This window comes from Balaenoptera borealis, assembly GCF_965194805.1.
Source record: "Balaenoptera borealis genome assembly, chromosome: 1".
NCBI lineage: Eukaryota > Metazoa > Chordata > Mammalia > Artiodactyla > Balaenopteridae > Balaenoptera > Balaenoptera borealis.
In genome coordinates this window covers 98,295,698-98,321,089 of record NC_138860.1, presented here as the reverse complement: position 1 = coordinate 98,321,089, position 25,392 = coordinate 98,295,698, and the positions used below count along the sequence as shown (strand labels likewise).

General features: G+C 48.9%; 2 protein-coding genes and 2 long non-coding RNA genes across 7 annotated transcripts in view; 1 reads left to right on the top strand and 3 right to left on the bottom strand.

Annotated features, from left to right (window-relative positions):
- Nucleotides 1–25,392, bottom strand: part of LOC309634317 — a 143,618-nt gene that overhangs the window by 38,189 nt on the left and 80,037 nt on the right. The window lies entirely within an intron of this gene.
- Nucleotides 8,412–11,662, bottom strand: LOC309634279 (glutathione S-transferase Mu 3). 2 transcript variants are annotated; one of them, XM_082404257.1, is made up of 8 exons: nucleotides 11,528–11,662; nucleotides 11,053–11,128; nucleotides 10,648–10,712; nucleotides 9,507–9,588; nucleotides 9,329–9,429; nucleotides 9,109–9,204; nucleotides 8,910–9,020; nucleotides 8,412–8,609 (listed from the first exon to the last, which is right to left on the bottom strand). In XM_082404257.1, the coding sequence occupies exons 1-8, from the start codon at nucleotides 11,573–11,575 to the stop codon at nucleotides 8,511–8,513; spliced, it is 678 nt and encodes a 225-aa protein (XP_082260383.1). In that variant the 5' UTR covers nucleotides 11,576–11,662; the 3' UTR covers nucleotides 8,412–8,510. The 2 variants fall into 2 exon arrangements, with proteins under 2 accessions (XP_082260383.1, XP_082260384.1); XM_082404258.1 differs by lacking the exon at nucleotides 10,648–10,712 and having other exon boundaries at nucleotides 11,528–11,605.
- LOC309634293 lies at nucleotides 11,533–18,495 on the top strand. Its single transcript, XR_014247938.1, has 2 exons — nucleotides 11,533–11,643; nucleotides 18,195–18,495. It is a non-coding gene; the product is annotated as an uncharacterized lncRNA (long non-coding RNA).
- EPS8L3 (EPS8 signaling adaptor L3) lies at nucleotides 11,657–25,097 on the bottom strand. 3 transcript variants are annotated; one of them, XM_082404190.1, is made up of 17 exons: nucleotides 24,217–25,097; nucleotides 23,994–24,058; nucleotides 22,097–22,255; nucleotides 21,663–21,812; nucleotides 21,519–21,574; nucleotides 20,964–21,103; nucleotides 20,761–20,876; nucleotides 20,367–20,499; nucleotides 20,220–20,281; nucleotides 19,901–19,975; nucleotides 19,432–19,580; nucleotides 16,366–16,447; nucleotides 16,095–16,129; nucleotides 15,408–15,591; nucleotides 15,094–15,222; nucleotides 14,716–14,789; nucleotides 11,657–14,427 (listed from the first exon to the last, which is right to left on the bottom strand). In XM_082404190.1, the coding sequence occupies exons 1-17, from the start codon at nucleotides 24,362–24,364 to the stop codon at nucleotides 14,238–14,240; spliced, it is 1,947 nt and encodes a 648-aa protein (XP_082260316.1). In that variant the 5' UTR covers nucleotides 24,365–25,097; the 3' UTR covers nucleotides 11,657–14,237. The 3 variants fall into 3 exon arrangements, with proteins under 3 accessions (XP_082260316.1, XP_082260315.1, XP_082260317.1); XM_082404189.1 differs by having other exon boundaries at nucleotides 20,761–21,103; XM_082404191.1 differs by lacking the exons at nucleotides 23,994–24,058; nucleotides 24,217–25,097 and adding an exon at nucleotides 22,858–23,517 and having other exon boundaries at nucleotides 20,367–21,103.

The following is a 25,392-nucleotide window of genomic DNA, read 5'->3' as shown; positions in this document are numbered from 1 at the left end:
GTATAGCACAGGGAACTATATTCAATATCTTTTTATAACCTATAATGGAAAAGAATTGAAAGAAAAGAATGTGTGTTTGTGTATAATTGAATCACTTTGCTGAACACCTGAAACTAACAAAACACCGTAAATCAACTATACTTCAAGTTTTAAAAAAAGACATGAGAGAGCGGGGAAAAAATGCCCAGATCAAAAATAAATCTGACATGAAGAAAAAAAAGTCTAATAGAGCTAAAAGTTAATGAAACTGGTAAGATAAGTCAGTAAATGTTTTTGGCTTTGCGGGTCATATGGTCTCTGTGACAATTGGTCCCCTTAGCAGCCATAGACAATAAATAAATGAATGGATGGAGCTGTATTCCAATAGAACTTCAAAAACAGGCGGCCTTAGTTTCCTGACTCATGATTTAGAAGCTCAAGTTAAAAGGGCATAGCTACATTAAAGCTTAAATCTTAGATTTGAAATGTAAAAGGTGATTATCAAGGAAAAAAGGAGCAAAATAACTCAATCCATAAAAAAGAGGGAATATGTGATAATGAAGTCAGTTGCAAATGAAGTTTTTCTAATCATTGTGGTCAAAATTATAAAAGGTAAAGACATACATTTTAAAGCCTGGGGTAGAAGCAGTAGAACGTATGTACTTCAAACTGAGGCAACCAAAAAAGATGAATTTTCTTGTGGTTGGGATCTGGCAGAGTTCTCAAGACCTGGGATTCTTTGGCACCTCATGGCAGTGCTCCTACACCATTCAATGTGCACCTTTCCCTCTAGAACGAGAAAACAAGACACATTCTGAGAACATGGCTGCCTGCATTGGGGTCTCCTGCATTGACCTGTAATTACCTGCTGTTAATTACAAGTTCCATGCCTAGTATTCCTCCATTATCATTGTATCAGCAGAGAAAGATGAAGCTGATAGAGACCCCAAGCCAGCAGCCTACAGGAAATGGAAGCTTAGTCTTCCTTCATGTCCCATGGGGAATAGTCCAGGCTGTTGAGGCAGTTTTGCTCCATGAAGTTATTCAGGAACTCAGGCTCCTTCCATCCTGTGGCTCTGCCATTCGTAAGGCTGCTTCCTCATTTCCTTGGTTGCAGCTATATCATGAGTATGGGAAAGAAAATAGAGCAAACCCAAGGAAGCAACTTCCCATTATACAAGTGAGGCAGAAGTTGCAAACATCACAGCTGATCACATTCCATTTGTGATCAGTTGTGTGGCTTTACCTAGTCACAAGGGTAGACACATATTTCAACAGAAGAATAGATTTGGTGGACAGTTGCAGTCTCTCCCACACCCAGGAGAGTGAGGATTAAAGGTTAAACTCAAGACAAGGAGAAACCTTGGGTTTAAGCTAGTGGTTTCCAGCAGGTAGGATAGAGACTAAGGTACTAAAGATAAGATGTTTATCTTCAGATAGACCTAAGGGGAGTGGCATATCCTTTAGTGTTCCTTGTTGCTGAAACAGGAAAATAATTTTTTAGAGGTATCAGGTAGCTCACTGAATCCCTGGGAGGGCCAAGGAGTTGGCATTGGAAGCTGGGTAGCTAGGAAGTGTGCCTAACCACAAGTGGGACTGTCCTAGAGACAACCCCACAGCCATTGCTGGGCACAGACACTGGGGCTCCTAACCCTGACATGTGGCACTGGAGGCGAATGTGTCACTACTGATGCCTCCAAAATCCTGATCCCTCCACCACTACCCGTGCCAGATAAATTCTCAGGGCCTGCCTCTTTGGAACTGAGGTCCCGTACCACCGTGTGCAGTTAACAGAGCCTGGGTCACAGGCCCATGCCTCAGCCACAAGGGAGGCTGGAAGAGCAAGTGAATTAGTTAGGGTTAAGTTCTCCTGTATATAACTAAATAATAACAGTGGCTTAAATAGGACAGAAGTTTATTTCTCATGTGAAAAAAGATCTGGAGGTAGATAGTTAAGCACTGGGAATGTTGGCTTCATGGTAGGATTTTTTTTGTTTTTTGTTTTTTTTAATAAATTTATTTATTTTTGGCTGTGTTGGGTCTTCGTTGCTGCACGCGGGCTTTCTCTAGTTGCGGCGAGCGGGGGCTACTCTTCGTTGCGGTGCGTGGGCTTCTCATTGTGGTGGCATCTCTTGTTGCGGAGCACGGGCTCTAGGCGCACGGGCTTCAGTAGTTGTGGCACTCAGGCTCAGTAGTTGTGGCTTGCGGGCTCTAGAGCACAGGCTCAGTAGTTGTGGCGCACGGGCTTAATTGCTCTGTGGCACGTGGGATCTTCCCGGACCAGGGCTCGAACCTGTCTCCCCTGCATTGGCATGCGGATTCTTAAGCACTGCGCCACCAGGGAAGCCCCATAGTAGGTTTAATGACTTAGTTTCTTAACTTTATGCTTCATCATCCTCAGCAGGTGTTTTCCATTCTCTCTGTCACCTCATAGACACAAAACGGCTGCTAAAGCCCTGTCACATCTGTGTTCCAGACAGCAGGAGGGAGAAAGAGGAATGGGGCTTGTTCTTTCCTTCTTAAAGAAACTTCCTGGAAGTAACATATAACACTTCTATTTATATCTCATTGGCTAGAACTTAATCATTTTGGAAATGATGTCTTCCACCTGGGAAGTAACATGCCCAGCAGAAGTGGAGCTTCTGTGACAACAGAAGATGGGGAGATGGGATATCGAGTGTCAACTAGCAATCTTTTACCTTGGGGAGGTGGGACCTATAATGTGAGAAATTCCCCACCTATAAGAATGATGTTTAAAAGATGCAGAGGATAGATGCCTAACAGAAACATAACGTGCATTTCCAAACAATCACGTGCATTTCCAAACAATCATCCCTACAGCCACCACAAGACACTCATGCAACCATCCCTGTACCAACAAAAACACGTGCACCCTCTTTCACCCAAAACAGGAACCACCCAAAGTGTCATCAACTACTGCATCCAGTTCCAAGTTTGGCATCTCGGGGTGACATTCAGATTGATATTTTGAAAATGACAGACTAAAGCATAATGTCAGTGACTTCCAGTTCATCCCATATGAAATAGTAAGGGAATGGGAGGTGTAAAACAGGGAAAATTAAGCGAGCTCTATAATTTAATAGAAAACAGCCTGCACTCAGATTTGCAGATAAGCTGTTTTGCATTTATCTACAATGCTTATAGGATGCCCTTCTTTGGTGAGAGGATTCCAAAGAGATGCTGCATAATAAGGCTTTTATACTAAACATTGATACCTGCAAACTAAAATTACTCCCTGGATCGGCTCTTGTGTCCATCCCTCTGGTGACCCCACTTCCAGATTCACGATCGTCCCACTTTATTAGTCTACCACCTGATTGATGACAGACACAGAGACCAGCCTGCTCTACATGGTAACTCAAGACTTGGAAGCAAAGAAGAGGGTCCAGTCCTGGTGGATTCCAGAACATGCCCATTGTCCTTTTCCTATTTAATCAGATCTGGCTTTTCCCAGACTCCCCTTGGTGGGGTAGCCACACTCCCTGAAAAAGCATAGTCCTGCCTAAAAGGCCCAACAGCCACTCTGCATTTCCTACATTCTTCTACTTTTCTTCCCATTTTAAACATAATTTTGGAAGGAAGCAGATATGGTTTCAGTCACAGTTCAAAAAAAAAATGTTAATACAGTTGGAAACATTACACCACAGAAGATACAGATCTCTCATTTTCCCTCCAACTTCTCACACAGCATGAACATTATCCTGTTTATTCTATTCCCACCCCTCGCCACCACTGTAAACACCCGCTCTAATGACAGTAACCTCAGGTTGGCCCTGGGTCTCCATGTGTCCTCTGCACTGCAGCACCTATTCCTTTGAAATTCAAACATACTCACATCTATATAATCTTTTCTTCTGGATTTAAATCTCACGTGTGAAGCACCTATAGTTATTTCTATTGAAAATCCCCAAAAAACACTAAGAGCTCATGCCTGTTGGTCCTCAGCAATGTTTCATTACAATTTGGCCTAAGCAAGGAGCATGGCAGACCACGAAATCTCATCACCCACCCTCCAGACTCAGAGTTCTTTGCTGATCCCCAGGACCTCCCTAAACCTGAACTTCTGTGCTGACTCCAAGCACTTCGGCCATCTGCTTCAAGAACAGGGCATTTCGTGTTGTCTCCCAACCAGAACAGAGAGAAATTTTTAAAGCTCCTTGAGAGCATGAAGCACTTTTCTGAAGCAAGCTCTTCTTTTCTCCTTCCATTCTCATTAGAAGGAAGGGAATCAATGCATTGTTGTGTCTGCTTTGTGTCAGGCTCTATACAAGCTCCAAATTAAAAAAAAAAATTGGCTTAAGTCACAGTCCCTGCTCTCAGGCAACGTATAGTTTAGCAGCAGAGACAGACATTTAAACCAGCAATTAGAGTTCAGTGTGGAAAGTGCTGATGGAGGAGAACACTGAATATCCTATAGGAACAGGGATTTTAAAAGTCAGTGCATTTAAATTAGCTGTGGGGACGTGGAGGAATGTCAGGCAGGATAAACCACACCCCAGTGGCTTAATGCATATTTATTTCTTGCTTATGCTTCACGTCCACTGTGGTCAACAGGCCCTGGTTTTCGTGGTCAGAGACCCAAACTGATGGAGGCTTCTGCTTGGCACCTGCTCTCAGTCGTGACAGCAGTCGGAAGCAGATACGGCCACCCCCACACTGGCTTTTAAAGCTTCTGCCTGGAAAACGTGTGTAATTTCCACTGCATTTAATTGGCCAAAGCAAGTCAGAATGTTACACGTAAATTCAAGAGGGTAATGAAGCTTCCCTAAAAGGAAAACAATCAGAAATCTTTGGTGACCATCACTAATGCTTCCCACAAGGGTTATCAGCTGTGGCTCCTCTAGGCAGGGGCTTCTCAGCTTACCTTACACAATGAATAGGCATTAGGCAGGCTTAGTTGGCCAGAGCAAAAGCATTCCAGGCGGGGGGCACAGCAAGTCCAAAAGCGTGAAGATAAAAGAGAACATGGTGCTTCTGGATAATTTATATTTATAAATTTATATAGCATCCATCCATTCCAAATGTTTTAAAAACACTGGCTTACTCCTTACAAGGTCCCAGTGAGGGAGGGTTCATTTGTCAGAGAAGGTACAGAGGCACAGGAGGCCAGAGTTTACTGTAGCAGAGCCAGGACCCGAACCCAGGTAGCCTGACTCTAGAGTCTAGGGAATTCAGTGCTCCAGGGCAGGGAAAGAGGCGGGCGTCTGCCAAGAGATGTAGCTGGAAAGGAAGCAGAGGTCGATTATGAAGAATTTTGTAAACTGGGGGAGATTGTCTTTTTCCCAAGGCCTAAGAAGCCATTAGCCATATTCAAGCAGGGGAGTGACATGAGCAAGCTTGCACATTAGAAAAATCACTGGCTAAATGTCACTTCCTTCCCTCTCCCCTACCATCCACCTGAACTCCTTAAATCCCTTTGTACCCACATGGCTCATTGTGCCACCTAGTCCTGCAGCTAGCTGAAGGATAAGGAAAATGCAATTTCTGTACCAAGTCCAGGTGTTTTCATAAGCCCTTAAACTGTCTTTAAAGGCAGATCCATGCCCATACACATCAGAGTTCCTCACTCCACACATCCCATCAATGAAATAACTCTACAAATTTTTCTTGAATCACTTATTTCCTTCTGAACTGGAAATGCCTCAATCCAATTGCTCAACAATGAATACAAATGAATTTCCTTAATACTTTTTGGGGAACTCCTCCAACAAATTCAGCTATCACGAGTTTTTTGTTTTAAAAAGTTATTGATACTACTTGCACAAACCCATCACTAGTCTACTAGTTTCACACTTGTGCGATCTCTGTGCCTCTGGGATGATAGGGCGTCCACTTCCCTTCTTTCCTTGAAGGCAACCACTGCGAGAGTGTTCTCTTCTTGTCCGTCTTAGAATTAGAGTTAGGGGCAGTTGGGACCTGGGGGAGCCACATCTCCTGTGGAATGCATCTGTTCCTCAGTGACCTTCTCTGCTTTCTTGGTTTTGGATAACCGTTAAATGGATTTTCCCTAACAAACGTAATAACTAGAAAAATTTGGAACATGTGATTTTTCTACAGTCTATCTGGAATTCAGGTGCAATATGGACCTATGCTTTTAAAAGCTCTCCTTTACAATTGCCATGGTGCTCTCTTCTGTCATCACTTTTTCCCAGGATTCTTTTCTCAGGGGACTGCAAGGCCAATTTCTCATTTCCTTGCCTCTTCCCTGTGGTGAACAGACTCTAAAATGGCCCTCATAATCCCACCTTCTGGTACTCACGATCTTCTGAAATCCTCTCCCCGAGTGTAGGCAGGACCTATGATTTCTTCTAATAAACTGCAGCAGAAGTAATGGGATGTCATTTCCTTGATTATATTAAATAGGACTGTAGTGTCCCTCTTCCCAGGAGACTCTACCTTACTGGGTTTGGGGAAGCAAGGTCATCTTTGTTGGGCCACAGGATATGATTTGAGTTTTAGAAGATATTGACAAATTGTCCTCCAAAGTAGCTATACCAATTCACAAGTTCACCAGCAAGAAATCCTTATCAATTTCCCAAGCTTTGCCAACACTTCACAAACTTTAAAAATTTGTTCAGCTGAAAAATGGTCCTCTTACTGGTATAATTTGCAGTTTCTTGGATTATAAACATTTTTTAAACTTTCTTTGGCCATCAATATTTCTATTTCCATAAATCATCTGTTCATAGATTTTTGTCCATTTTAAAAAAAAATGGAGTTTGCCTCCACAATGAGCTATCACCTCACACCAGTCATAATGGCCATCATCAAAAAGTCTACAAATAATAAATGCTGGCGAGGATGTGGAGAAGAGGGAACCCTCCTACACTGAAGGTGGGAATGTAAATTGGTGCAGCCTCTATGAAGAACAGTACGAAGGTTCCTCAAAAAACTAAAAATAAAGTTACCATATGATCCAGCAATCCCACTCCTGGGCATATAACCAGAAAAGACGAAAACTCTAATTCAAAAAGATACATGCACCCCAATGTTCATAGCAGCACTATTTACAACAGCTAAGACATGGAAGCAACCTAAATGTCCACTGAAAGATGAATGGATAAAGAAGATGTGGTAATATAGATACAATAGAATATTACTCAGCCATAAAAAAGAATGAAATAATACCATTTGCAGCAACATGGATGGACCTAGAGATTATCATACAAAGTGAAGTAAGTCAAAGACATATATATCATTTACATGTGGAATCTAAAAAAGATACAAATGAACATATTTACAAAACAGAAACAGACTCACAGACATAGAAAATAAACTTATGGTTACCAAAGGGGAAAGGCGGTGGCAGGGGATAAATTAGGAGTTTGGGATTAACAGACACTCACTAGTATATATAAAATAAACAGTAAGGACTTACTGTATAGCATAGGGAACTATATTCAATTAAAAAAAAAAAAACCTGAGTTGCCTTAATGATTTGAGTTCTTTATATAGTCTCTATACTGGTCCTTTATCTCACTTGTCATTTCATTTTGTCCCAAAAAATTTTTATGTGGAATAATGTTGAATTTGTAAATCTTTCCCTTTACAGCTTTTTAAAATGTCTTAGAGAAATGTTTCCTACCCTATGATCACAAACAGTCATACGTTTTCATTAATACTTCTAGAGCTTTGTGTTTAACATTGGGCCTTAAACTCCAGATGACTTAATTTTAGTGAATGGTATGAAGTATGGGTCTATTATTATTATTTTTAATACATTTATTTATTTTTATTTATTAATTATTTTTGGCTGTGTTGGGTCTTTGTTGCTGCATGCGACCTTTCTCTAGTTGTGGCGAGCGGGGGCTACTCTTTGTTGCGGTGCGCAGGCTTCTCATTGCGGTGGCTTCTCTTATTGCGGAGCACGGGCTCTAGAACGCACGGGCTTCAGTAGATGCAGCGTGTGAGCTCAGTAGTTGTGGTACACGGGCTTAGTTGCTCCGCAGAATGTGGGATCTTCCTGGACCAGGGCTCGAACCTGTGTCCCCTGCATTGGCAGGCGGATTCTTAACCACTGCGCCACCAGGGAAGCCCAGGGCCTATTATTTTTAATTGTTAAGTAACTGTCCCACTCCTATATATTGGTTAGTCTACCAGTTTGAAATATCATCTCTATCACATATATAAGGGTCTGTTTCTGAACTCCAGTTCTGTTGAGTTCATAGTACCACACAGTTTTACTTATCTTCACCAGGTCTTCACAGGGGCTCTAGTCTCATTTAACACACTTGTCACCTACAGCTGTGCAATCTCACCTTTATTTCTAGTACTCTGAAGGGCTGGGCAAGAACCTCTAGTCCTTAAACTCAGGTGTGGGGTGGGTGAATGTCAACGTTGCAGTGATTGAAATAACATGTCCTTACTCTCCTTTGGCCTTTACTCCCGAGAGACATCCAGCTGGACACCAGTAGCCTCAGTGCTATTTATTGAAAAGAGCAGAGAAGAGAAAGTACAGGTCCCCTAGGGACAGGATGGAACAAAACAAGCAGTGCAAGTATGCCTCCTGCTCAGCATATTCTCTTGTTGCCCCACTGGGCCATCTTGTTGTTGATGGGCATCTTAAGGAAGCGGTCAGACTGCATGTAGGCAGCTATTTTCTCCAAGGCCTGAAGGGAAAGCACACCAAACCTTATAAAGACTCTAACCCAGCCAAAAGACCCATTCCAAAACAGCAACACTCACATGCTGCCTGACTCCACCCCCCAAGCCCCTCACCCCTGCCATTTCTTGTAGATAGTGCCTTCAAGGTATAGAAGCCAGGGCCTTCCCAAGACTTAAAGGCTTAGAGGTGTCCAACCTTGATCCCTTTAGGCAAAAGCTGGTGTTGGGCAAGAATCTACCATAATGGGGTCCCTCGGGGCCCGGGGGAGTCTGTTTTTGTAAGAGAAAGGTGCAGGGAGCATCACCTCAAAACGGCACATGAAAGCCTTCAGATTTGGAAATTCATCCAGGCACTTGGGCTCAAAGATATGGTTCTGATCTAACACATCATAGGTGAGGAAATCCACAAAGGTGAGCTAGAGGGATGATAAGATCATCAGGTCTGGGAGTTCATTAACACCTGCAGAGATAGAAAGGGATCCCCTCCTTTTCCTTTCTTCCTACCTTTTCCCCTGCAAACCATGAGTATTTCCCCAGGAACAAGGAGAACTGTTTCAGTTGTCCAGGTAGCTGTTCCAAGTACCGAGGCTTCAGTTTTTCCTGGGAGAGAGGTAAAAGGGAAAGTGAGAATAGCTGTCATCATCTGTATGCGAATGGAGCAGAATTAACCCTTGGGTTCCTAAATGCTCCTTTTTCTTGATGCCTTCCTGCTAAGGAAACTCACGTGGTCAGGGTTGTAGCAGAGTTGTATCAGTTGCATGCGAAAATCCATTATTTGGTTCTCCATCATGTCCACTCGAATCTTTTCTTCTTCAGTCTCACCACCTGTAGGCCAAACTGTCATTTGGCCTTATCCACCCCCAGGTGAGCAGCCCTCACCTCACCAGCCCTACCCCACTCACACATATTGTGCTTGCGGGCGATATAGCGCAAGATGGCGTTGCTCTGGGTGATCTTGTTCTTACCGTCCATGAGATAGGGCAGCTGGAAGGAAAAGGACAGGCCAAATGAACCACCCGACTCTCTCTTGCCTACCTGCCTCTCTCTCCTGAAAGATAAGACTTGCAGGGAAGTGAACAGTAGGGAGAAGATGCTGTGTCAGGAGAAAGAAGAGAGTAAGTAAAAGTTAGTAACTGGGTCTGCACCTGATTCTAGACAGGGGTGCTTAATCTGTGTGTGTGTGTGTGTGTGTGTGAGTGTGTATGCGTATGTGCAAGCCATGACACTTTTTTTTTTTTTTAATTATTTATTTTTGGCTGCATTGGGTCTTCGTTGCTGCACGCGGGTTTCCCTTAGTTGTGTCTAGTGGGGGCTACTCTTCGTTGCAGTGTGTGGGCTTCTCATTGCGGTGGCTTCTCTTGTTGTGGAGCACGGGCTCTAGGCATGCGGACTTCGGTAGTTGTGGCACATGGGCTCTAGAGCACAGGCTCAGTAGTTGTGGCCCACGGGCTTAGTTGCTCCGTGGCATGTGGGCTCTTCCCAGACCAGGGCTTGAACCCATGTCCCCTGCATTGACAGGCAGATTCTTAACCACTGCGCCACCTGGGAAGCTCTGGACCCCTTCTTAGAATAAGGTTTTTAAATGCATAAAGCAAATTACATATATTTACACGATTTATATAATATTAAAAGAACAAAATTGTAAGAGCAATATGTGTCTATGAATGCATTAAATAACGAGAGGTAATAACTATCATACTTTCAAATTATGATAAGTACAAATAATATTTATAATATCTGCAACACATTAATATAATACAAAAATATCCATTTTCTACTAGTGACAAAGTCACAGGCATGGCTAATAATCAAGGTCACTGATTGCCTATACTCACATCAGAAGGAATTGTTAACTTTTAGTTAGTAGTTAGTGGAAATGAAAATGTAATTTTTTCTCCATCCAAGTTCAAGGACCCCTGAATTCTATCTATTCTATCCAGGTTAAGAGCCCATATTCTAGATCCCCCTAGAATAGAGAGGAAAGGAGCAAGGATATACTTGAAGGCCTTCCCTTCTGTACCCTCTTCTCCTAAAGCCACCTACGTTAGGAAAGTCCAGGTCTAGTTTGAATTTCATATCCAGCCACTGGCTTTTATCATAGTCAGGAGCTGTAAGAGAGAGAATGAAGTGGTATCCAACCTCCTTAATATCCGACCTGAGGAGAGTGGAAAGATCTAAAGACACACCCTAATTCCAATACCTCACATACCTAGGCCCCCAAAGCTTAACCATTACTCATAAAGTGTTAAGACAGGGTTGGGCTATGGCAGAGGGAGAATCCCCAGCTCTCTCCCCACAATGTACACAGCAGAGAGCTCCCAGGTGATTGGGGCAGAAGTCCCACCCGACCTCGTCGTGATGCCACCCTCAGGGCAGAAGAAGACAGGGACAGTTGGAGGGCCTGCTCGGCTTAGCGCGGCGTCGCACTGGCACCCAGAGGGGCATTACCTTCCCCGCACGTGTATCTTTTCTCTTCATAGGCTGTATCCGTGAACTCCAGGAGCATACGGATGGCATGCGCCAGCTGGGGAGTAAAAAAAGCTCCCAGTCAGCACCTGCACAGCTCCCAACGGCACCCCCAAACCCCGCCCGCCAATGCCCCGCCCCCTTCCGGCCCAGGGTTGCCCAGACGCTGCATCCCGCCGAGGGGGTAGTTAAGCGGCTCCTGAGACCTACTCCGTTGGGCTTGCTGCCCTCAGCCCCTCTCCCCCAGGCCAGCGTGTCCAGAGGCGGGGCAGGGGTCGGCCTCCGCGGCCCGGGAGCTCGGCTGGGGCCGGCCGCACAGCGTTAAGCGTCGCGGCGTAGGAGGTTTGGCCCCCGTGTAGAACCCCCCCTTCTCTCGGAGACCACTGACCGTGAGCCCCCGGCCACCTCCGCGTCCGTCTACCAGACCGAGCGGCTTGGCAATTGAGACGGCACTCACCCCGCGAATATCCCAGTAACCCAGAATCATGGTCGACTTCGACGACATCTCGATGCTGCGTGCGGGCCTTCGCAGACTGGGGGTAGATGGCCAACGGGAGGGGCTTTATACCCGACGTAAGTAGGTGGCACCAACGTGCGCATCTGACTCCGCCCCCACCGTCGTCTTCCCCTCCCTCAGAGTGTCCGCCTGGCCAGGCGCATGCGCGACTTCTACAGTCCCTGGGGTTGGGGGCGGACCATCCCCGGGCTAGGCAGAGGAGGAGAGTGACCCGGACCTGGGTTTGGGTCTCTGCATTCTCTACGCGTGAAGCCGAACTGTGTTTGTTTACTAGTGCCAATTAGGGTGGGAGGAGCCCTAACAGCCTAGGCGGTGAGGGTCCTGGTTACCCTGGGAGAGTGCGATTCATGCCATAAATATTTATCTAGCGGGGGGTGGAGGGTTTCGGGGGAGGTGGGCAAGAACCAGGAGGGGACTGAGACTGACCACCAGGGAATCTCTATCTTTGGCGTGTGCATTGGGGGTGGATGGGGAGGAGTTCGGAGCTGCTCGTTAGGTGTCTGGCCTGGCCTCTACAGCACAGCCACTTAGAACACAGAGCCCCTGTGTTCTAAGACGCCCTAGCCTGGGTTTGGGAACTCACATTTCCCCCTTAGTTTGGCTGAAGCAAAGATGAGGCTTTTTAAAAGGACAGTTCACTAAAAGAAGAAAGGAAAAAGTACAAACACATTGGGACAGACGCATTTATAATGCCTGGATTTCTCTTCCTAAGATAACAGGCCAGTCACAAATTAACTTGGGTATAAGACTAACACTTATGGAATACCTATGATATGCTAGTCAATAGTCTAGGTATTTCACGTATGTTACTAATTTATTGCAATTTAAGCTTCACAACAACTTTGTGAAGTAGGTTTTATGCCCTTTAAGATTATTGAGGCCTGGAGAGGTTGGGTGAGTTGCCTTCCTAGGTTCAAGTTTCCATGGGTGGCCTGGGATTCAAACCTAGGTCTGTCAGCCCAATTTGTGCTAGTTCCTTTGCGCTTGCATATCCAGACAGTCTCACCTCATCTCAGTCCTTGCTAGGAAATCTGGGGAGCATACTTTTTTTTATCTGGTTCTGGAGGGTTTCCCTGTTTCTAGGACTCCTTCAGCTCCATGAAGCCCCAGAAGGCAATGTGTCAATATCTCCTCCCCCGTTCCCCCAAATTAACTTTTCTGGTTAACTTTTGCCCTTGACAGTCAAACCTTAAGGGTCTCACTTTTGTTCTATTTTGTGAGGGAAAATGTTTGCTTTCTTATTCAGTGTTACCAGCTAAGAGAGATGATTTTCTGAGGCCAGGAACTTGAGGGGATGACATAGGCAGTCGAAAAATACAATATTCTGGCAGTGTTAGGGTCATGGACAAATTCAAATAAGAGAGACTAAGGGAACATCTTAAGGGCCCTTAATCCATAAGTACATCAAGCCTTATCTGTAGACTAAATCAATGAAAGTACAACCTCTGTTTTGTAGGGAGGGCAGTCTGTGACAGTTCTGAGATTAAAGAAGGCTATGCATACTAAATATTAGAAGCCACAGACAGTCCAGGCTCTTCACTTAACGTTTGAGAGAAAAGGAAACCAGAGAGTGAAACGACTTGCCAGAGTTCACACAGGCAGTCCAATGTTCCAGTCCAGTGTTCCCTATGTTCTGCTACTAAGGAGACAAGCTGGGGAGGGGGCTCAAAGTTAGCTCACCGAACAGGAGGGGACAAAAGTATTAGAAGAGAAAGTTGCCAAGTAGAGCGTGGAGCACCTGACATGCTTTTTTTAGTGCGTCTCTGGATCATCAGCCAGTATGGCTGATCAAAACCTACCACTGTCAACCCCAGTACTCCTTGCTCTTGTGAAGTGTTGTGCCCTCAACTGTGCTGGGTGCCTTGGAATATACTGGAAGAAATGTACACAGAAGGATAAAGATGTCGAGTATAGCCTTATTTTGGAGTTTGTTTAGAAACTAAGGAGAGCTTGGACCATAATTCTCAAATTCTGGCTCAGCTCCATTGAATTCCCACTCACATTCAAACAGTCTGGCCCAGTGATGGATGTAGGGCTGCTGCTGTTTCATGCTCAGTGTTCCAGCTCTTCCTGACTCTCTGCCTTTGGCCTCCATCAGGGCCAGAGGAAGCTGCAAGAGAGGCGCATGACAAGCTTGAAGATACTTTTATTGGGGAGGAGGGGGGCTAAACAGAGTCCTGACAAACCTAGGCTTAAGTGCTCCAGGCTCAGGAAAGAGATGCAACAAATAGGTGGCAACTGCGGAGAGCTCTCAACACAGCAAGAAGGGGCACTATTTGTCTCAACCTCTGAGCTTGCTCATCTTCTTTGCTGTGTGAGCTGAGGTGTGGGGTTCGCTGCAACCTGGGGGCCTGAAAGAAGAATTCTCGGGGCTCTAAAGAGTTATCAGATCCGCCATCTTGCTTGTGAGAAAGTCTTGGTCTTGGAGGTGTTTGAGTTGCTGCCTAAGGGTTCATCTGAGGAAAGAAAAGGTTGAGGTGAGGCTAGTGGCAGGTGAGGGACCCCAGAGCTGACGCCAACAGTCAGCTAGGAGCTTCAAGGCATGCCTGAGCACATGAAATCAAGCTCCTGGGGGACTGTCCTGTGGCCAGACCTGACACATTGAGTGCCACCCCAGGGTTGGGGCTGCTGGCTTGTCCACCTGACACTCTCACTCAGGGATCATCCCACATTTCCAGCGGGGGTCAGGATCCCAGGGTGGCCTCACCCCCAGCATCCTTCTGACAGCCTCCAGCCGTGCCAGGACCTGTGGGGCCTCCTGGGGACACAGCATCTGTAGCTCCCCAGGTCTCATGTGAAGCAGCTGGCGCCCCGTCATGGACCCGAGTGTCTTCACGGTGCTGGGAACAGAAACAGCAGAAACTGTCAGTGGTGGGGCGGAAGGACCCAGGCCTGGGTGTCTGGGTGGAGAAGGGGCTGTTTGGGCTTGGAGACTGGGGTGACAGAAGAATGCACAGAAAGGGTATCTGGAGGTCAGGGAGTAAGAGAAACATATTGGCTGAAACTAATTTCATAGCTCCTGAGGTTGAAGGGAGAAGTGCCCTGGAAGAGACTCTTGTGATGGGGAGGGGTGCCTGATTATTATCTGAGACATTTACAGAGGTAAAGCCATGGGACTTGGCACTCACACAGTGGAGAAGTTCTCTGCCCGCAGCCAGGCTGTGACCTCCTCGGGCCTTGAGCTAAGTCGAAGCCCTGGGGCCTAGAATCAGGGGAAGTGGGGGTCAGAGGCCATTTCATCTCAGAGCCACCTACAGCCACCATCATCTGGGTCCCTTCTCTGGGCTTCCATCAGATCAGTTGTCTCACTCCATGGTTCGCTTGTCTGATAGGCACAAGGCTTGTTCTCTGCTCTGGTCCCACGAGTAAACTCAGGATACAGTAAGCGTGTGATAATACTGTTTAAGTTGAACAGGGACCATCTCCTCCACTTGTTACTGAATCCTCCCTGCCCCCACCTCTGACTCAGGCTTTATAGCTTCTGAATAGTCTAGGCTGCGTAGTACCCGAAGGGGCGACTCGCTCTGGCTTCCAAGGAACCCCGACTCCAGGGGCTCCAGGATGTTGCTGGGGATGTAGCCACTCCGTCCCACTTCATTCTTCACCAGCCACCACCGCTTGCTCTGGTCCAGAACCTGCCAAGAGTCACTCCAGCAGTGACCCGAGCCTCTGTCCGACCAGCCTTGCCCCTCCCCGACCAGGCTTTCTCCCTCCTGGCCCTTCCCCACCTTCCCTCTCCCTCTCTAGGCCACCCACTCCATGCTCCCAGCAGCTCCCACCAACCACCACCTCCTTTTATCAGCTCAAGCCCATGCCTCACCTCCAGTACCTCTCCCTGGACCACAGTCAGTTCCCGTGGGTTCCTAGCTTCAAACTCATATAAGACTTGCATTTTCAGGGCTGGCTTGACAGGTCCGGGTCTGGAGGGCACTGGGTGGGGTCCATGGTTGTGTGTCTCCTCTTGAGCAAAGTGCAAGTTGCTCCCTAACCTAGGGCTTCCCCCGCTACCCCCAGAGACAGAGTCAGGATGGCTGGAGAGTGGGGCCTCAGAGACTGGGCCCCTGTTTCAGCCCCAGAGCCCCAGATATCCCCCCCCTTGGAGTCTAACGGTGGCTTTTGGGCTTCCACAGATTTTGAGGGCAGGTCCTTGTTAGGTGGGCTTGGAGTGTGGGTTTCTACAAGCAGAAGGGGTCTGAAATGTTGATTTCTCAAGACTCTTCCAGCAGTGGAATTTTCTGTATCTGAGCTCTCCTTTGAGCACTTAATACTCAAGCTCTGGGAAATCAGAGGTATGTGTGGGGAGTATTGAAAGAAGAAGGGGTTGGAGCCTAGGAAGGTAAAAAACTGCCTTTTCACCCAAGGTAGGGGAGGGGTGTGCCTGTACATGTACGTGCCTGGCTGAAAGAGAGCCCAGAGGTCAGTGACATGTAGAGTCCACAGATCCACAGGATCAGCCCTGTCCCTCCCTCCCCAGAACCATATGGTCCTGACTAAACCCAGGGCATACCGGAAGGAAGTAGAGTCTTGGTATCTTGAAAGTGCCTGTAGAGGCAGAACAGAGTTAAGAGCAGGATGTCAGCCAGCGTGGCGGTAGGGAGGTGGGGTGTGAGACCACAGACCCACCTGCACACAGCTGCCTCATATCCCCTCACCTGTCTGCCCACCACACAGAACCCACCTACCACTTAGGTGTCATGTGACCATGGTTTGGACTGAGATAGTGGAAACCAGCCAGAGACTAGGGCTTTGAATAGGACTCTGTGCTAAGCTCCCCTTACCTGGTAGGAAGGTTCTGGAATCTGCCAACCGTCATAGAATGTGGGTTGGTAGGGCAGGGGCTCACTGCCTGTCCAGTTGGCCCTGGGGAAAGAACAAGGCTGAGTCCACTCTGTGCCAGGCTGTGGGATGTGGAGAGGGCGGAGATGACAAGGTGTAGCCTGGGGAATCTTCTAGGTAGTGGAGGATGTGGCCCACGTGCACTGATCAAAGGCCCCAGGACACCCACATAGGAGCAAACAGCTAAGCATGTACAAATCCCACAGTGCAGGTATCCGTGGGCCAGCCTCACCTCGGCCCGTGAAAGTGCAGACATATCAACACCAGAAGAGCTGAGTACTTTATCTCACTGATGGGGGGTTTGAATGAAAGTGGTAGAACCGCAGAGCGTTAGGGCTGGAAGACCCCCGCGGGGTCTAACTGGTTATAGTTCCCCAGCAGCAGATCTCTTTCTTTCTAGCGGGTTAGTATGTGGAACTCCCCCTTGTGATCACAGCAGAGCGCTCTGGCTGGCTCTAGGGTGGGAGCTGGTACTTGCCCCTCAGCCTCCCCCTCACCCATCACCTAGCACGCAGGAGGAGCAGCACAGTTTGTGGTCTCCAGTCATGCTCTGCTTGCCGGCCTGGGGAATGCCAAGTCCCCTCTTCGAGGAAGTCCCCTCCCTACGTCTCGGGGGCAGAGGTGAATGCTTCCTCTTTGCATGCTGCTGAACTCCAGACACCCTGGATTATTGCTCCTCTCACGCTGAATTGCACATGATTCTCACATGTCTGTGTTTCTTACTTATGTTGAACTCCTTGAGAGCTGTATCCACAGTACAGTGCCTGGGACACAGGAGGCAGCTAATTTATTCAACGGGGACAAGTAAATTATTCCCCCTTCTGAATCTTTTTTATTGGCTCCTTTTCTTTGCCCTAAAAACATGCTCAGGTCTTCCCTTGACTCTGTTACTGTGCCTTTTAAGCTGTCATCCTATTACCTTATCTTTGTCCAGTTTTTTGAGGATGTGTCCATATGCCCTGCCTACATTTCCTTACCTCTGGTCCTTTCATTATTCCTTGCAACCTGACTTTTACCTCTGCCATTACTCTGTTGAAACTAGTTCTTCTGAAGTCCTGATAATCTCCTGACTGCCAGATCCAAGGGCCTTGTATGTATGGTCTATATCCTTCTGGATTACCACAGAATTTAGGGTTATTTATAGTTTTGGGTCAATTTGCCTAAAATCAAATAACCTGAATAAAATTTACCTGAAATTTAACTATTTTGAGAGTTTTTACAACTCTTTAGTTATTCTATTTTCTGTGTTTCTGTCTTTCATTTCATTCATTCGTTCATTTTTGGTTACTTTAAGAAATGAGAAAACATCTTAGGCCACATCTGACTTAATTTTATATTTAGAATAATAAACAGAGACAGAAAATAGAATAGAGGTTACCAGGGGCTGGGAAAAGAGAGGAATGGGTACAGAGTTTTGGTTGATTGTTTAATGGGTACAGAGTTTCTGTTTGGGATGCTGAAAAATTTCTGGAAATGGATAGTGGTGATGGTTGCACAACATTGTTAATGTACTTAATGGCATTGAATTATACACTTAAAAATAGTTTAACTAACTTTTATCCTATGTATATTCTACCACAATAAAAGAAATTGATTACATTAAGTTATAATTTATGGCTTTAGATGAATTGGACACAAAAATCCTTTAATGGGGCTGAATTGGAAAAAGAAAAACTGCTCATTAGGCAAAAAGAATCCTAGAACCACTGGTTTTTTTCCCCGTTGATTTCTCTTTCTAAAACCCTCTTCTTGGACTTCCCTGTTGGCACAGTGGTTAAGAATCCGCCTGCCAATGCAGGGGACACAGGTTCGATCCCTGGTTCGGAAAGATCCCACGTGCCGTGGAGCAACTAAGCCTGTGCACCACAACTACTGAGCCCACGTGCCACAACTACTGAAGCCTGCGCGCCTAGAGCCTGTGCTCCGCAACAAGAGAAGCCACCGCAATGAGAAGCCCGCGCACCGCAGTGAAGAGTAGCCCCTGCTCGCCGCAACTAGAGAAAGCCTGCATGCAGCAATGAAGACCCAACACAGCCAAAAATAAATAAATAAATTTATATTAAAAAACCCAACCCTCTTCTCTCTTGGTTTTCATGCTTCTGCTTTTTTGTTTCTCCTTTTAACTCTCTGGAATTTCTCTTTGTCTCCTTAACCCTGTTTCCTTTCACCACCTTGAAGTTTCCCCAGGCCCTTCTCTCATGGGGAGAGCAGACCATGCTTGTTAAAGTGAGCTCTGGGGCTCCCACTGCAGTGCTTACCTCCAGGTGGCCCCAACTATCACTTCTGTACTGACTGTTCTCAAACTCTTGTAGCCAGGTCGGACCTCTCCCCCAAAGCCCAGGCCACTCTGTCTCTGCGAAGGTTCCACTGACACCTCAGCTCAGCATATCCAAGCTGGTTTCATCCTCCCTTCCCCACAGCTCTCATCAATTTGGCCTTGCCGCCCAACTGCTCATCTCACGGTTCCACCTGCGTGGAATATCTCTTTCTCTCTTAGCTCCTTGGCTGGTTGGTTGCAACTCTTATTGATGTTACATTTGCAGCATCTCTTACGTCAGTAATTGTTAAAATCTGGGCAGGAATTGAGACAGAGTTTTCACTTTGTCCTTGACAAAAATGAGAAAAATTTTAGTAGAAGGTTGCCAACTCTCCTTCCTTGGGAAGAATTGTTCTTTTTTTCTGAAATAATGCTTCCCTTCAGTGGTGGGTGATGGTAAGTGGTGGTTTTGTTTTGTTTTGTTTTCATTGTTTGTACTTAGCCTAATTAAAAGTTGGACACTCCAGGTAGAGTCCTTCAATTTGTTTTGAGATATTTCATAGAATAGAGGTTACCAGGGCCTGGGGAGTGGGAGGAATGGGTACAGAGTTTTGTTTAATTGTTTAATGGGTACAGAATTTCTGTTTGTTTTAAGACACAATGTAGAGCCTGCCACCTCCTGCCCTGTGTGTCCTGCCCTATGCCCCCCTGTCCCTTGCCTCTGATTCATTCAGGCTTTGTCGTCACTTACTGGCTGGTGGTCCAGGCTATGCCCAGCCCCTTCCAGAGGTTACTCTCAGGTGGGCTTAGACAGGACTGCAGCAGGTCAATGGCCTCGTTGGTGAGGAGGGGTGAGATCACTTGGGCTGCTAGGCCAGGCTCAGGGCACTGCTCCAGGATCTGGGGAGGGACAGAAGGTTTCAGGAAGTCTGGGCTCTTGCAGGGCCAGACAGGAGTGGGAAAGGGCCCGGGGTCCCTGGCTTCCCACTTTTGCAATACCACGTTGCCCCAGGCCTGCTCCTTCCTGCCCCCATTGGTGTCCTTGGGGTCAAGGACAGTGCATAGTGGGGATGGTGTCTTGGGGTCAAGGAGAAGAATGTGCTGGGGTGAGCAAGGGGGAGACCCACAGACTCCCTCTGCCCCCTACCTCCCACCCTGGCCTCTGTCTGATCTTAACTTCAGCAGGTCCCTCTGCACCACCCTCTCCTCCCCCGACTCACGGAGTTCAGAGTTTGGAAGAGGAGGTGTACGAACACGGGGCCGCTTGTATCCTGCAGCATCATGGCCAGCTTTCCCTGAGGACACAAGGCGAAGCCTGTTACCACCCTTCCTGCCACCCTACTTTCACCAGGACCCCAGGGCCCCATTGTTCTGGGCCTTGATGGGGAGCCTGGCATTTCTCCAAAAGTCCCAAGGGTGGGGAGGGGTGGTTCCAGGGGAGAAGCTGGAGAAGCTTGGGATGTCCATGAGACAAGAGAGGAGGGGACTGCTGAGGTGGGGTGGGGGGAAGGGCTGGGGAACTTGTGGGGAGCCACATACCAGGAGGTTGAAGCTGTACTTGATCTTCTGGAAGCAGTCGATGTAATGTGCCTCTGTTATCCCTACAGAGAGAAGTGGGAAGGTGGCGAGTCACAGATCATCCCAAGACTCTCCCCCCACTCCTCTCCCCTGGCCCTCAGCACTCACCCCCCTGATTCTTTATCTTTTTCTTCATCCTTTTCTTCCCCTGTCTCTTCTTCTTACGACTGGTGTCTGACTGGGCCTCCTTCAGCTTTCCCATGAATAGCTCGATGTCGCTTAGGATGTGGTTCAGCACCTCCTGGACCCCAAACAACCCATGGCCTGAGTGGGCAGTTAGGCCCACCCTGGAACTCACAACCCTGACCCCCCGCCACCTCCTACCACAAGCCTGAGACTCAGGCCCAGCCCAGGGTCTGACCAAGGCTCCGTGTCCCTCCTCAGCCCAGGCCCTGCCTTGGTCACCCTGGCACCTGGCTCGTTGGGGTGAGGGAGACGACTGGTGTCCTCCCTTGGGCCAGGACCAAAAATCCTCAACGATCCCAAGACAATCTGCCGTTACCTTATCCCGTTCTGGGTCCCCGGGGGATGGGGACCTCCTCGAAGGAGGCAAAGTGAAGGCACTTGACTTTTGGATGCTGGAGTGGTGTGGCAGGGGCCTTGGGGTTGGCGGTGTGTCTGCAATGGGAGGGGACCATGGCCCAGAACTTCTTTGATCTTTGATGGGAATCCTCTCCTCCCACTGGCCCCCACGCCCAAACTTACTGTGCTCTGGGGTCATCCAGTGGTGCTGTTCTGGAAGGGGTCTACACTCCAGAGGAGGTACCTGCTCCTTAGGGATCGGCCTTTCCAGGAGAGGCCCCCTGCATCTGTCCTGACCTGGGCGAAGGGCTCCGAATCGGGGTCTGTGAGCACATGGTGGGGACACAGCTTTGACAGGGTTCTTGGGACAGAGGCACTGCCCACCCTTCTGCCCCAGGACCCGAGGGTACCACTCCCTGTCTCCAGGAGCCCGACCAGCCCTGCTCCCTGGTCTCCATCTGAACCCTTCCCTGACTCTTCCCTGCCTCATGTGCCTGCTCTCTGGGACCAGTTCGTCCCACATCAGCCTCGGAGGCCAGCCTCCAGAGTTCCCTGGGCCCAGCCCCAGCCCCTTCCCCATGCCCATCTGTGCCCTATTTCAGCCTGGCCCCTCCCCAAGTCAATGACTATGTTATTGGGCCACAGGCTCCTGGGCTCCCCCAGATGTGGGGCAGGGTCTGGCCCACCCAGACCTGAGCTCTGAGGTCCTGCAGGTGGGCTGGGGCAGAGGCTGCCTACCTTTGCTCTAGCTCCTCCTCCAGAGCCTTCTGCAGGCTGGTCTTCAGTCGCTCTGCCTGCAGGAAGCAGCAGTCAGACAGGCTGGGGATGGGGGGTCAGGGAGGAGTGGGGGCGTGATGGTTGTTGGATTCCACACCTACTCACCCCCACTTCCTGGCACTGGAAAAGCAGAGTGCTAGTGGCTCGCAGGCCTGAATCCTGCACAGTGATGGACAGGACAGAGTTGTAGGAGCAGGTGTTGAGTGCCACGTCCATGACCTTGACGCTGTCCAGGCGGTAAGATTCCAGTTCCTCCTGGGCCAGGCAGAGAGGTCAGCTGTGAGGTCACTGAGAGCCAGGCTGACTCCTGGGAGCTCCTGACCTGGGTTGCTCCACCCTTCTAGTGGTCTGGGGTGGGGCATCGTCTCCCCTGACCCTGTGCCTCTGTCCCCCGTTTCTTCCTAGTCCTGGGTATGTATTGTGTACGGGAAGGGGTGGTTGCCGTGTGGGACATGGATCGATGGTGTTCATGCCTGGTGCTTGCTTTCCCACGGCCTGGGTCAGCTATGATCCCTTGCGGGGAATGGTGGGAGGCTGACCTTTGTCTCGATGTCCAGCAGCTGGAGCCAGCCATCCCTGACCTGCAGGAGCAAGTCCTGGCTCCACACCTGGCCCTGAGCATCCATTTCCTGCAGCTTTTGCAGGGCATCCTTGGGCTCCTGGACTCCCTGCGTCCCCAGCTTACATGTCAGCAGGTGCTGAGGGGAGAGGAGGAGATGCAGGACTCGGAGAAGGTTTGGAGAAGGGGATCACAGGTGGGAATGAGCAGGGCTGGGGGCTGGGGGAAAGGCAGCAGAGGGGGAAGACGTGTCCCTGGCCTCCTTGTTGGGAAGTGCCAGGCAATCCCTATAAAGCAAACTTCAAGGGCCAGTGTGAGGGCCAGAGGCAGTCAGGCTAGGATGGGGCCCCCAAGTCAGGGTCTGATGGGCTGTAGGAGGGGGTTTAGGACTCTGGAGGAAGGACAGTCATGGCCTTTAACAGTCCAGGCCAGCTGAGGGGGCTAGATCGTGGTAGATGTGGGCTTCAACTACCCAACAAATAAGTCTGAACTTCTCTGGGTGGGATATATATAGGATGCTCAAATTCTGCCCCTGGCTTCCTCTGCCCTCTTTGGAATCACCATCCCAGCCTGGTCCATCTCCTCCCTGACCTAGCGTTCCTGTCTCCATGCCTTTTCTCATGCTGTTCCCCATGCCCAGAAGGCACGTCCCACTTCTGCTAATCCATCACCTCCCAGTCTCTCAGGAAGAAGTCAAGCCCCCCTTCTCTCTGATTCTTGCCTGGAGAGGTCCATACTGACCTCTGTCTCCACTCAGGCCCTTGCCCCCTGCTAGCCTGATCATTCCAGCAGTGTTTTTATCCTTGAGGAGACCCCTCCCTTCTCTTATCCAAACACTGCCTTCACTGGTCACAGTCCTGCCCCTCACCCTCCCCACCAGGCCCTTGTTGGGGGGAGGTCGTCTGCCTCCTGCCCCTTGATCCCACCAAGCTGCCCTCTGCATAGCTCCCAGCTCCTCTCCCTGTTCACACGGCTGGCATATTCAGGAGCTCTGACATCATGAGCAAATGCCCTGGCATCCTGAACATGCCTCCTCTTGCTCTTGCCTGCTAGAACTAACCGAAGCTGGTTCCTAACCCCCATCCCTCCATGAAACCCAGTGCTCCTGGGCCCAACCCAGCTGGCTGGGGGGCCCTGACCTCTGCCGCCCTCTGGAGCCTCCAGACGGTTGCTCCAGCATCCCTCGCTGCTTCTTCTGCTTCTTCTCCGGGAGGGCCCTAAATCTGCTGCTGCCCAGGGGCGGTTTCTACCCCAGACCTTCGATCTGATCTGGTGTCTTCTTTTCTCTGCCACACCCTTCCAGTCTGAGCTTTTGCTGTGGTGTCAGCAACTCTCCAGGCAACTAGATGTGGCAGAGCCAGTGTTGTCTTCCCACGCAGGGCCAGAGCTTCCATTGTAGGCCTTAAGCTACGCGGGCCTGCCCGGGGAGCTCAAGCCCAGAAAGCTCCGCTCTCACACAGTGGTCCTTTCAAGTCCTCACACAGGGACCGCTAACCTCACACATTCCTTCCTCCAGCTGTGCCAGATCCTGGGCAAAGAGCAGTTTCCTGGGGCAGGGGGTGGACTGGGAGACAGGGGGGGATGGGGTGGCGGCAGGTGCCTCCTGACCCGTCCCTCTGCTGCTTTTTCCTGCCCGGGGATAAGACGTCCACCACCTCAACCTCTAGCCTGGCCTTCCCTGCCCATCTTCCTTCCCCACATTTAGCAGATGCTCAGTTAGGCTTGCTGGGCCCGAACCCACCTGCTCTGACTGGGTCAGGCCATTGGCTTCTGTGGCAGAGACTTATCTCAGATGTCTGTTTTTTTGTCAGGGCAGTGGACACATGGGAAAACTTGGGTTGAATCAGGAAACTGTCTGGGGCCCCCAGGTTACTCACCTCCACCCTGAGCTGCAGGTGGGTGGGCTCTGAGGTGAGATTCTGCAAGTACTCCTTCCGGTGCACTGCCGTGGCACAAAGCAAGGGTGTGGGGGCAGAAGAAGGAGGTGAGACATATACAGCAATAGGGGGTGGTGAGCATGGTGAGGGAGAGAAGGGAGGGCAGGGGGTTCAGGGAGCTCAGTGGGAGGGAAGGGGAGAGGGCACTGGAGGGACGGCTTACAGTAAATGGCTCTGCTGCTGGGCCGGGACATGTTGACGCTGCTGAGATGACTCGCTAGAACCCAAAATGAACGGAAGAGACAGCAATCAGGGCTGGGGAGAGGGATACCGGGGCAGAGCTGGGTGGGAGAGCTGCTGTTGCAGCCCATCCCTGACCTGGGCCTGAGGCTTGGACCACAGGTCTTTCTGGATCCTTCTCCAGACGTACCCTCTGCTGAGGAGCCCTCTGTCTTGGCTGGGCCTTGGAGACCCCCAGGCAGGCTCCCAGTTTCCCATTATTTGGCCAATAAAGCTCATTCCAATGGGCTCAGGAAAGCTGGGTGGACAGGACCTTGGGACCAGATCCCATCCTGGGCCTGAGTGTAAAAGATGCCAGATGGGTGTGCCTAGCTTCTGGAGGGAAGGAATTAGGGTCAGCAGCCTTCCCTGCCAAAGCAAGCCTCTTGTCCAAGCCTGTTTCAATTCTGCAAATTAGGAGGAGGCCAATGTTGGCTCTTATGCTGGGGACCTGCTCAGGAGGGGTGTGTGTGTGTGTGTGCATGCACATGCATTTGTATGCACGTTTATGATGGGGCTCTGTAGGATGTGTCAGTGATCTGCACTTTCCTGAATGTCTTACTAAATCTTCTGTCTCTTTGCCTTTTCATCCTCTGAACCCTCTGCTCAGAGGCCCTCCCCACACAACCCTTTAAATTCCAGCTCAACGGAATAGACATTTTTCCAAAGAAGCCATACAGTTGGCCACCAGGCACATGAAAAGATGTTTAACATCACTAATTATTAGAGAAATGCAAGTCAAAATCACAACGAGGTATCACCTCACACCTGTCAGAATGGCTGTTAACAAAAAGGCAAGAGAGAAAAAAAAGTTGGTAAAGAAGTGAAGAAAAGGGAACCCTCGTGCACTGTTGGTAGGAATGTAAAATGGTGCAGCCACTGTGTAAAACGATATGGAGACTCCTCAAAAAATGAAGAATAGAACTACCATATGATCCAGCAATCCCACTTCTGGGTATTTATCCAAGGAATATGAAATACACACCCCTGTGTCCATCATGGCATTTACAATAGCCAAGATATGGAAACAAACTTAGTGCCCATCAACAGATGCAGGATAAAGGAGATGTTGTATATACAATGGAATTAGCCATAAAAAAGATGAAATCTTGCCATTTGC

Bases quoted from the DNA above. Each gene is read 5' to 3' on its own strand.
- EPS8L3 (XM_082404189.1), bottom strand. From the start codon at position 24,364: ATGGGCTGCAACAGCAGCTCTCCCACCCAGCTCTGCCCCGGTATCCCT. The intron at 19,581-19,900 runs GTGAGTCGGGGG...GTCCCTCCCCAG, and splicing joins TCTTCCAAACTCTGAACTCC to ATCCTGGAGCAGTGCCCTGA. The intron at 16,448-19,431 runs GTAAGTGACGAC...TTCTTTCCCCAG, and splicing joins ATAGCCTGGACCACCAGCCA to GGCCAACTGGACAGGCAGTG.
- LOC309634279 (XM_082404257.1), bottom strand. From the start codon at position 11,575: ATGTCGTCGAAGTCGACCATGATTCTGGGTTACTGGGATATTCGCGGG. The intron at 9,430-9,506 runs GTGAGTGGGGTA...TTTGGCCTACAG, and splicing joins CGCCCGCAAGCACAATATGT to GTGGTGAGACTGAAGAAGAA. The intron at 9,021-9,108 runs GTAGGAAGAAAG...TCATCCCTCTAG, and splicing joins CATGGTTTGCAGGGGAAAAG to CTCACCTTTGTGGATTTCCT.